This window comes from Schistocerca serialis, chromosome 4, assembly GCF_023864345.2.
Source record: "Schistocerca serialis cubense isolate TAMUIC-IGC-003099 chromosome 4, iqSchSeri2.2, whole genome shotgun sequence".
NCBI classification, from domain to species: domain Eukaryota; kingdom Metazoa; phylum Arthropoda; class Insecta; order Orthoptera; family Acrididae; genus Schistocerca; species Schistocerca serialis.
Window position 1 is genome coordinate 845239559 of NC_064641.1, and position 12063 is coordinate 845251621.

At 45.1% G+C, this 12063-nt stretch overlaps 1 protein-coding gene across 1 annotated transcript in view; it reads left to right on the top strand.

The window, feature by feature from the left end:
- The window catches only part of LOC126473469 (uncharacterized), a 911006-nt gene that overhangs the window by 689710 nt on the left and 209233 nt on the right, over nt 1–12063 (top strand). The window contains exon 3 of the mRNA XM_050100543.1: nt 1639–1730. Coding sequence (XP_049956500.1) covers nt 1682–1730 — 49 coding nt within the window. The 5' untranslated portion in view covers nt 1639–1681. The remainder of the gene's footprint in view (nt 1–1638; nt 1731–12063) is intronic.

The window sequence follows — 12063 nt, forward strand, 5'->3', positions numbered from 1 at the left end:
GGTGACTGTGTGTTGAAAATGGCCCAAAGAACACATATTGATGACGTTATGAGGGGTAGAATACTAGGGCGACTGTAGGCTGGTCAAACACAGCAGGTCGTAGCATGGGTCCTCCGTGTGCCACAAAGTGTGATCTCAAGATTATGGCAGCGATTCCAGCAGACAGGAAACGTGTCCAGGTGCTACATTACGGGACGTCTACAGTGTACAAAACCACAAGAAAACCGATATCTCACCATAAGTGCCTAGCTCGGGACCTTACTGCAGCCACTGGAACAGTTGTCTCCAGACACACAGTCTACAGACGACTGAACAGGCATGGTTTATTCGCCCGGGGAGCTGCGAGGTGCATTCCACTGACCCCTGGTCACACGAGAGCCCGTAAAGCCTGGTGTCAAGAACAGAGTAGATAGTCATTGGAACAGTGATCCCAGGCTATGTTCACGTACGAGTCAGGTATAGTCTGAACAGTGATTCTCGCCGGGTTTACATCTGGCGTGAACCAGGAACCAGATACCAACCCCTTAATGTCCTCGGACCTGTATGGAGGTTGTGATTTGATGGTGTGGGGTGGGATTATGATTGGTACACGTACACCCCTCCATGTCTTTGACGAACTGTAACAGGTGAGGTGTATCGGAACGTAATTTTGCACCAGTATGTCCGCCTTTTGAGGGGTGCAGTGGGTCTCACCTACCTCCTGATGGATGATAAAGTACGGCCCCGCTGAGCTGCCGTCGTGGTGGAGTACCTTGAAACAGAAGATATCACGCGAATGGAGTGGCCTGCCTACTCTCCAGACCTAAACCCCATAGAGCAAGTCTGGGATGCTCTCGGTCGACGTATGCTGCACATCTTCAAACCCCTATGTCACTTCAGGAGCTCCGACAGGCACTGGTGCAAGAATGAGAGGCTATACCCCAGCAGCTGTTCGACCACCTGATCCAGAGTATGCCAACCCGCTGTGCTGCCTGTGTACGTGTGCATGGTGATCATATCCCATATTGATGTCGGGGTACGTGCGCAGGAAACAGTGACGTTTTGTAGCACATGTATTTCGGGGCGGTTTTCTCAACTTATCACCAATACCGTGGACTTACAGATCTGTGTCGTGTGTGTTCCCTACGTGCCTATGCTATTAGCTCCAGTTTTGTGTAGTGCCACGTTGTGTGGCACCACATTCTGCAATTATCCTTAATTTATGAGCATGAGTGTAAACATCACCCCAGCGTTGGCAGGCTGTTGTAAATACTGAAGGAGACTGAATAATTGATTATTTAAATCTGTGATGTGTTGTGTTTTCTTTATAAAACTTATGGAAAACGCTACGAACTTATACACCTGCCCAATAATTTCTCTATGGATAGTATTTTCACATTATAAAATGTAACTTTACAATATTTTGTATATGAGTTTACGTAGTTCATATAACGTAGGTGGTATAAACGAACAGTAAACAGTTAACCAAAGAAAACTCGTAGAATCTCCAGTCTGGAATACTTTTTCAATTTTTATAACATAACCATTACACTGCAGGTTCAAAATATCTGAGCAGTGTGTACTGCTGTCACTTAATGCCATTGTTTCTTGAATAAATTCACCCCCATTTCATTCTGTGGTGTGTGTTGTGTGTTGCAGAGGAGGCGCCCTATGGGCAGACGGCGGTGCTAGGGGGGGCAGCATGGTCCTGTGGGCCGCGCTGCTCGTTCTGCACGGAGCTGGCTGCGTAGGTGAGTACGCCGCCAGGCAGCCCACCCACTACCTGCTGTTCCTGTCAAAGCACGGCTCTCGTACGGACGATTCAGAATTATTCACATCCTTAGGACAACCAGCCACGACAAAATTATTCCGCCTGGTAGAGCCGGCGCAAATTAACGTGGCCCCTGAGGAGAAAGGTGTTCTCGCAGCGTGCGCTGGGGGAGTCCACCACTCTGCTGCGGAAGGATGGTCGCCTGCTGACTTGCTTCAAGCTTTATTATTGTTATATCTTCGCTACACCGGATGGCAATGCAGTCTGCACCATAGGTGCCTGTGATGTCATTTGCAAAACCATTAAATTTATGAGTGGGACACAAACGAGGAAGCACAAATCTTTAGGATGTACTTGGGAGGGTAACAGGACCCCCTAAACATTCCAGCCGCAAAAATAAAGAGAATAAAGAAAGAAAATTATTCAGTACTTTACGAAATACACGGGAGAAGGAGAAGAAAATTTACAATTAGGTAATACTGACGAACAGTTTGTTAGAAGACTGACTTATAATTGCCGAGTGACACACTATTTTTATTTTACGTTGTGAGTACCATATGAAACTACGTTGTCTGCTACACAGTGTTTTAACTCTTTTTTATGACATTACCTTTTGTCAATGCACTGTCGATCTTGTTTCGCTTTGTTTGATCCATTGTTTTATTTATTTATTTTATTTACACGTCAAGTTCCGTAGCACCGAATTGAGGAGCACATCTCCGAAGTCATTGAACGTGTCAGTACATGAAATTACAACATAAAAGTAATAACAGATAAAAATAAATGTTTACGAACACGAAAAAGTCACTCCATAATTTTAAGTAAACGCAGTCAACAATACAATAAGAATCAGCTTAATTTTTCAAAGAACTCCTCGACAGAATAGGAGTGACCCATGAGGAAACTCTTCAGTTTCGATTTGAAAGCGCGTGGATTAGTGCTAAGATTTTTCAATTCGAGAGGTAGCTTACTGAAAATGGATGCAGCAGTATACTGCAGACATTTCTGCACAAGAGTTAAGGAAGTCCGATCCAAAGGCAGGTTTGATTTCTGCCGAGTTTTAAATGAATGAAATCTGCGTTTTCTTGGGAATTAGCTAATATTGTCAACAAGAAATGACAGTAACAAATAAATATATATTTGAGAGTCCTATGTCAAAATATCCAGACTCGTGAAAAGGGGTCAACAAGAGGTTCGTGAACTTACACCATTTAATGCCCGAATTGCCCCTTTCTGAACCAAAAATATCCTCTTAGAATGGGAAGATTTACCCCAAAATATAATACCATAAAACATAAGCGAATGAAAATAAGCAAAGTAGACTAATTTACGTGTCGAACGATCACTAACTTCAGATACCGTTCCAATAGTAAAAATGGCAGCATTAAGTCTTTGAACAACATCCCGAACGTGGGCTATCGACGACAGTTTACTATCTATCTGAACACCTAGAAATCTGAACTGTTCAGTTCCATTAATCATATGTACATTCTGTGAAATTAAAACGTCAGGTTTTGTTGTATTCTGTGTCAGAAGCTGTAAAAACTGAGTCTTACTGTAATTTATCCTTAGTTTATTTTCTACAAGCCATGATCTTAGGTCGTAAAGTGCACTATTTGAAACCGAGCCAATGTTGCACACAACATCCCTTACTACCAAGCTATTGTCATAAGCAAACATAAATATTGTAATGTCATTTATATAAATAAGGGACAGAAGTGGCCCCAACACTAATCCCTGCAGCAACCCCCCCCCCCCCTTGACTGTACCCCATTCACACTCCACATCACAGCCATTCTAAACATAGTAAATAATGACATTTTGCTCGCTGTTGCTAAAGTAAGAGGTGACCCAATAGTGAGCTACTCTCTGTATATCATATTGGTCCAACTTTTGGAGCAATATTTTGTGATCAACACAATCTGATTCCTTACTTGAATCAAGAAATATGCCTAGCGTTTGAAGCCTTTTCTTTAGCTCATCCAGTACCTCACAGAGAAAAGAAAATATAGCATTCTCAGTTGTTAAACAGCTTTAAAGCCGAACTGTACATTTGATAGTAAATAGTTTGATATACATACACTGCCTTTTCAGTAACTTTTGCAAACACTGATGGCATAGAAATAGGTCTAAAATTATCTACATTATCCCTTTCCTCCTTTTTATACCGCGGCTTAACTACTGAGTATTTTAATCGTTCAGGAAACTGACCACTCCGAAAGGAAAAAGTGCAAATATGGTTAAGTACAGGGCTAACAGGTGCAGCACAGTACTTTAATATTCTGCTAGACACTCCATCATAACCATGAGAGTCCTTAGTCTTCAGTGATTTCATTACTGGCTCAATCTCCCTCTTGCTGTATCACAGAGTAGTGATTCAGACATCAATCTCGGAAAGGTATTTGCCAAGAGAGTTATATGATTACCTGTAGAAATTAAATTTTTATTTAATTCACCAGCAGTGCTCAGAAAATGATTGTTAAATACTGTGCATATATCTGATTTGTCATAACAGAAATATTTTTACTATAAACTGACTTTATACAGTCGACCTTGTGCTGCTGACCAGACACTTCCTTCACAACTGGCCGTATGGATTTAATTTTATCCTGTGAATTAGCTATTCTATTTGCATACCACATACTCTTTGCCTTCGAAATAACATTTTTAATCACCTTACAATACTGTTTGAAATGGGCAACTGTAGCTTGATTGTGACTACTTCTGATATAAATCCCACTAGTCAGCCACCCAGGTTACCTATTACTGCTAGTACCCGGTTTAGAACGTTCTAATGGAAAGCAACTCTCAAAGAGCATGAGAAATGTGTTAAGTAAAGCATTGTATTTATCATCTATGTTATCGGCACTATAAACATCCTGCCACTCTTGTTCCTTGACGAGGTTTAAAAAACTCTCTGTTGCCATTAGATTAACTTTCCTACATAGTTTGTAATTGAATATGACATTGATTTGAGTACAAAAGACTTTTAATGTTAAAATTTGTGCATCATGGTCTGAAAGGCCATTCACGCTTTTACTAACAGAATGCCCATGTAGCAATGAAGAAGGGATAAAAATATTGTCTATGGCTGTGCTACTGTTCCGCTGCACCCTAGTTGGAAAAATCACAGACTGCATCAGATCATATGAATTTAGGAGATCTACCAACATCCTTTTTCATACACCATCATATACAAAATTAATATTGAAGTCACCACATACAACTAATTTCTGGTACTTCCTACAAAGTGAATCAAGAACCCCCTCTAGCTTGAGCAGAAATGTTCTGAAGTCAGAGTTAGGGGACCTATAAACAACAGCAATTAGAAGTTTAGTTTCACTAAATTCAACTGCCGCTGCACAACATTCAAATATCTGTTCAGTGCAGTGTCGTGATACATCTATGGACTGAAATGAAATGTTTTTTACATACATAGCCACTTTCCCACCCCGCAAGGAACTCCTTGAGCAACAGCCAGCTAATCTGTATCCTGGTAAAGGAAGCCTCTGAATCGTCAAATTATTTAAGAGTGCTCTGATATACCATTAATTTCAGAGTCTTATATTTTGATGAAATATGCTAATTCCTTCTCTACTTGGAAACATTACATCCTCGGAAGGTGAGCCCTCAGTTAGAGGGACTTCCTTCAAGCAGGTATACCCAAGCGACTATTTCTTTGTCGATACTCTAGTGAAAACTGTTGACTTTGAACGTCTATATTCGCAGACTCACTAGCTGTATCTTACGAGGGGCATTCAATAAGTAATGCAACACATTTTTTTCTGAAAGGAGGTTGGTTTTATTCAGGATTCCAGTGCACAATATTATTCCCCACTCTTTTGCTACAAAACCCTATTTTTCAACATAATCTCCGTTCAATCCAGCGGCCTTACGTCACCTTACTAGCTGGGCCTCTACGCCCTTATGTTACCACTCTACTGGTCGACGTCCCCGAGCCAATGTGCTTCAATCAATACCATCCCCAGTATCCACCTAATGCTTTACGCAGAGTACATCCTTCATTGTGCCAAACAGATGGACGTCGGAATGGGCAAGGTCCGGGCTGTATGGTGGATGAAGAAAATGAATCCAATGAAGTTCTCTGAGTTCTCCCTTGTGTGCAAGCTTCTGTGAGGCCTGGCGTTGTCATGGAGAAGAAGTAGTCCGTTTCCATTTTTATGGCAACTAACACGCCGAAGTCGTTTCTTCAATTTCCTGAGAGTACCACAGTACACGTTAGAGTTGATCGTTGCACCATGAGGGAGAACATCAATCAGAATAACCCCTTCAGAGCCCAGAAAACAATCACCATGACTTTACAAGCTGAGAGTGCGACTTTGTAATTTTTCTTCGGCGGGGCCGTGGTGCGGTGCCACTCCATTGACTGCCGTTCAAAGACGTAAACCCATGTTTCATCGCCTCTGACGATGTTCGACAAAAATTGTCACGATTAGCCTCGCAAAGTGCAAGCAATTCTGCACAGACGGTCCTCCAGTGTTCTTTATGGTCCCAGTGGGCATACACCTTTTAGTACCCCAACTGGTGGACGAGTGTGTCAGTATTTACCAGCAGAGACATCCAGTTGAGCAGTGAGGTATCTGTCATCCGTCGATCGCCTCCGAGGAGAGTGTCCACATGTTTCAACACCGCTGCAGTCACAACTGTCTGTGGCCGGCCGGCACATAGGAGATAAGGTAGGTTTGCGCGACATTGTTGCGATGATGACAGACCCTTGCCTACCGACTCTCAATGCTTTTGTTTACTGCCAGCTCTCCTTAGACATTCTCCAAGAGCCTATGAATTTCCGTGGTGTTCTAATTTTCCGCCAAAACAAACTCAATGACAACACTGCTCGAAAGCACCTCCGGCCCTGACGCCATTTTGAACGCTGCGTATAGCGCCGCCAAGATTTGGAACTTTATGAAACTATAGGAGCTGAAGTGGGAATATTCCGCGATGTCCCAGAACAAATTCCGCATTTTTGCAACCAAAAGTGGCTGAGAAAAACTGTATTGAATTACTTATTGAACCCCCCGTCGTTCAAGTTATGTGAGATATGACTTTGGTTTGGCTTCAGTTGTCGAACTACATCTTCCCAACTGTCCAGTAGCCCCCCCATTACCATTCACCCCTCTCCTATTGCGCCTCCCGTGCAGGTAGAGACCAAATTATTTTGTCCATACTGTATGCAAATTATATGAGACCGACGGAAACACCTCAAGAATTCAAGAAGAATTTCAAGCTCTCCATCTACATCAAACGAATTGCTTCGGATAAAAACCCCTTTGTGCAGTGTAACTTAAAATTTTAAGTACCATAATAGAAGTTAGTTCTGTTGAAACATAATGTGCGTGCGTGTGTGTGTGTGTGTGTGTGTGTGTGTGTGTGTGTGTGTGTGTGTGTGTTTGCTTTTAATGGGCTCTCAACTCCTGTACGAAAATTACAATGATGTGACTCAACAGACACTTTTCGTCGCGAAGCAAAATTGCTTGAAATTATCCACCATTTTCCTATTCAATCTTTTCAGTTGTATTTACTTTACCAGCTTTCTTCACGTTGTTTAAGTTGTCTGTTTGGTTTCTCTTTAGAAACTACACCTAGCTTCACCAACATGTGTTGGTAGTTCGAACCAGCTCTTATTTGCAGTGACTTAATAGGTTTTGTGGGGATAGCTTTCACAAAGGAACTCAGCATATCCAGTTTTCTCGGATCAGGATAGATTTAGCATACCAACGAACCACTGCTTCAATATTTTGACCACTTCCATCACAAACGAAAACGATATACACCACTGGCCATTAAAATTGCTACACCACGAAGATGACGTGCTACAGACGCGAAATCTAACCGACAGGAAGAAGATGCTGTGATATGCAAATGATTAACTTTTCAGAGCATTCAAACAAGGTTGGCGCCGGTGGCGACACCTACAACGTGCTGACATCAGGAAAGTTTCCAACAGATTCATCATACACAAACAGCAGTTCACCGGCGTTGCCTGGTGAAACGTTATTGTGATGCCTCGTCTAAGGAGGAGAAACGCGTACCATCACGTTTCCGACTTTTATAAAGGTCGAACTGTAGCCTATCGCGATTGCGGTTTATGGTATTGCGACATTGCTGCTCGCGTTGATCGAGATCCAATGACTGCTAGCAGAATATGGAATCGGTGGGTTCAGGAGGGTAATACGGAACGCCGTGCTGGATCCCAACGGCCTCGTATCACTAGCAGTCGAGATGTCAGGCATCTTATAGCATGGCAGTAACGGATCGTTCAGCCACGTCTCGATCCCTGAGTCAACAGATGGGGACGTTTTCAAGACAATAACCATCTGCACGAATAGTTCGACGACGTTTGCAGCAACATCGACTATCAGCTCGGAGACCATAGCTGCGGTTACCATTGACACAGTATCACAGACATTAGCGCCTGCGATGGTGTACTCAACGACGAACCTGGGTGCACGAATGGCAAAACGTCATTTTCTCAGATGAATCTAGGTTCTGTTTACAGCATCATGATGATCGCATCCGTGTTTCGCGACATCGCGGTGAACGTACGTCCTCATACTGGCGTATCACCCTGCGTGATGGTATGGGGTGCCATTGGTTACACGTCTCGGTCACCTCTTGTTCGCATTGACGGCACCTTGAACAGTGGACGTTACATTTCAGATGTGTTACGACCCGTGGCTCTACCGTTCATTCGATCCCTGCGAAACCCTACGTTTCAGCAGGATAATGGACGACCGCATGTTACAGGTCCTGTACGGGCTTTTCTGGATACAGAAAATGTTCGACTGTTGCCCTGGCCAGCACATTCTCCAGATCTCACCAACTGAAAATGTCTGGTCAATGGTGGTGGAGCAACTGGCTCGTCACAATACGCCAGTCACTACTCTTGATGAACTGTGGTATCGTGTTGAAGCTGCATGGGCAGCTGTACCTGTACACGCGATCCAACCTCTGTTTGACTCAATGTCCAGGCTTATCAAGGCCGTTATTACGGCCAGAGGTGGTTGTTCTGGGTACTGATTTCTCAGGATCTATGCACCCAAATTGCGTGAAACTGTAATCACATGTCAGTTCTAGTATAATATATTTGTCTTCTTCGTGTAGCTAATTTTAATGGCCAGTAGTGTACATTTTATCGCCTATCATACTCTGTGAAAGTATGAACAACTATATGAGCTAGTTTTCTGATCGCTACAGCAGCATATCACGGACTGTTACGCTTCAAGTGCAGAGGTAAATCCACGAAACGTATTGAAGTTACGGAGCTGTGCGTTTGCTTACATTCGATATAGCAGGGCAGACGTTTCGAGCATGTTCTCCTAGCGATGGGACAGTGATTTGCCGCGATGTTATCTTTTTACTACACTCTAAGAAATAAAATGACGCACCACCAAGGAGCTATGCAAGCAGATTTTCACAGAGCAAAACTGTAATCTTTTGCTGGCGATGGATGAATGTGTGACGCTGCAGCGCAATTTCACGGTGCAGCTGGCAAGGATGGTAAACAGGGGACAATGTCGATACTAGGACGTAAAGTCTCTGCGAATTTCATTGGTTCAAATGGCTCTGAGCACTATGGGACTTAACTGCTGTGGTCACCAGTCCCCTAGAACTTAGAACTACTGAAACCTAACTAACGTAAGGACATCACACACATACATGCCTGAGGCTGGATTCGAACCTGCGACTGTAGCGGTCGCGCGTTTCCAGACTGTAGAGCCTAGAACCGCTCGTCCACTCCGGACGGCGAATTTCATTGCTTATACTCAATCGGACAGTAAGTATGCCTGGCAGATCGGCACATGAACAATATACGTAGATATCAGCATTCGAAAGAGGACGTGTAGCTGGCCTCAGAGAAGTCGGTTCGAGTAATCGGCTAATCGCTCTGCATTTGAATAGGTGCGATGCCACTATTCGACGATATTGGTAGGAATGGGAGAGCCAAGGCCGAACACAATTGCAAGAAGAAGATAGTCGATCTAAGACGACAGAGCTCGAAGCCCGAGCAATCGTCAAGAAAGTACTCAAGAGCCCCGGATTCATCATTATCATCTATCCGACATACAACTAGTCCTCCGATAACAACAAGGTCAATCCATGGGCAGCTCACAGGAAGGGGATTTACAGTGCCCGTTGCGCCAACTACCATTGACCTCTGTAGATCAACAAACCCGTCTGCAATGATGTCGGGGACTTTCCGACTGGAATGGTCTTCAGTCATGAGTCCCACTTCGAACTGAGCCCGGATGACCAGGGAAGACGTGTCTGGAGGCACCCCAGAGATCGGTCGGATACCAACTTGCTATACCGTCCGACAACCAGGAGTGATGGTCTAGGGTACCACTTCTTTTCATAGCAGGACCCCTTTTGTTGGTCATCCGCGGCAGCCTTACAACACAGTGGTACGTCGACGGTATTCTACGCCCCACGGTGTTGCCCTTCATGGCAAGCCATCCCGGGCTTACGTTTCAGTAAGATAATGCCCGCCCGGACACAGTGAGAGCTTCTAGTGCTTTGTAATCGCCAAGCCCTTCTTTCGCTAGCAAGGTCGCCGGACCTGTCCACAGTTGAGACTGGCCCTCCAACCACCTCGAGATTCCGACGACAGAATTTGGCACGATATCCCTCAGGACATCCAACAACTCTATCATTCAATGCTAAGCCGAATAACTGCTTGCATAAAGGCCAGAGTTGGACCAATGTTTTACTGAATTGCTCAATTTATGAAGCTCCTCCGTGGTGCATCGGGGTTTTGCACGTAGTGTATTTGATCAAGTGCCATACAAGTTATACCACTGAATTCGTCAACAAACGTTCTTTCTAACATCAAAGAAAAAGCGCATTGTCTCTTTTTAACATTTGTAAAGACTCTGTCTGTCCAGTACCAATTTTGCAATTGATTTTAAACTAACTTCCCGATGAACTAGAGGCTTGAAATTTTAAATATAGCTCAAAACGGATGACAATGCAATATTAATTCGTTGTCTTGTCTGTCTGATACCCTTAGTTCCCACTCGGGTGGGGAACAGACCAAAAAGGTTGGTAACGCCTGACATACACTGCTGGAAATTGAAATAAGAACACCGTGAATTCATTGTCCCAGGAAGGGGAAACTTTATTGACACATTCCTGGGGTCAGATACATCACATGATCACACTGACAGAACCACAGGCACATAGACACAGGCAACAGAGCATGCACAATGTCGGCACTAGTACAGTGTATATCCACCTTTCGCAGCAATGCAGGCTGCTATTCTCCCATGGAGACGATCGTAGAGATGCTGGATGTAGTCCTGTGGAACGGCTTGCCATGCCATTTTCACCTGGCGCCTCAGTTGGACCAGCGTTCGTGCTGGACGTGCAGACCACGTGAGACGACGCTTCATCCAGTCCCAAACATGCTCAATGGGGGACAGATCCGGAGATCTTGCTGGCCAGGGTAGTTGACTTACACCTTCTAGAGCACGTTGGGTGGCACGGGATACATGCGGACGTGCATTGTCCTGTTGGAACAGCAAGTTCCCTTGCCGGTCTAGGAATGGTAGAACGATGGGTTCGATGACGGTTTGGATGTACCGTGCACTATTCAGTGTCCCCTCGACGATCACCAGTGATGTACGGCCAGTGTAGGAGATCGCTCCCCACACCATGTTGCCGGGTGTTGGCCCTGTGTGCCTAGGTCGTATGCAGTCCTGATTGTGGCGCTCACCTGCACGGCGCCAAACACGCATACGACCATCATTGGCACCAAGGCAGAAGCGACTCTCATCGCTGAAGACGACACGTCTCCATTCGTCCCTCCATTCACGCCTGTCGCGATACCACTGAGGGCGGGCTGCACGATGTTGGGGCGTGAGCGGAAGACGGCCTAACGGTGTGCGGGACCGTAGCCCAGCTTCATCGAGACGGTTGCGAATGGTCCTCGCCGATACCCCAGGAGCAACAGTGTCCCTAATTTGCTGGGAAGTGGCGGTGCGGTCCCCTACGGCACTGCGTAGGATCCTACAGTCTTGGCGTGCATCCGTGCGTCGCTGCGGTCCGGTCCCAGGTCGACGGGCACGTGCACCTTCCGCCGACCACTGGCGACAACATCGATGTACTGTGGAGACCTCACGCACCACGTGTTGAGCAATTCGGCGGTACGTCCACCCGGCCTCCCGCATGCCCACAATACGCCCTCGCTCAAAGTCTGTCAACTGCACATACGGTTCACGTCCACGCTGTCGCGGCATGCTACCAGTGTTAAAGACTGCGATGGAGCTCCGTATGCCACGGCAAACTGGCTGACA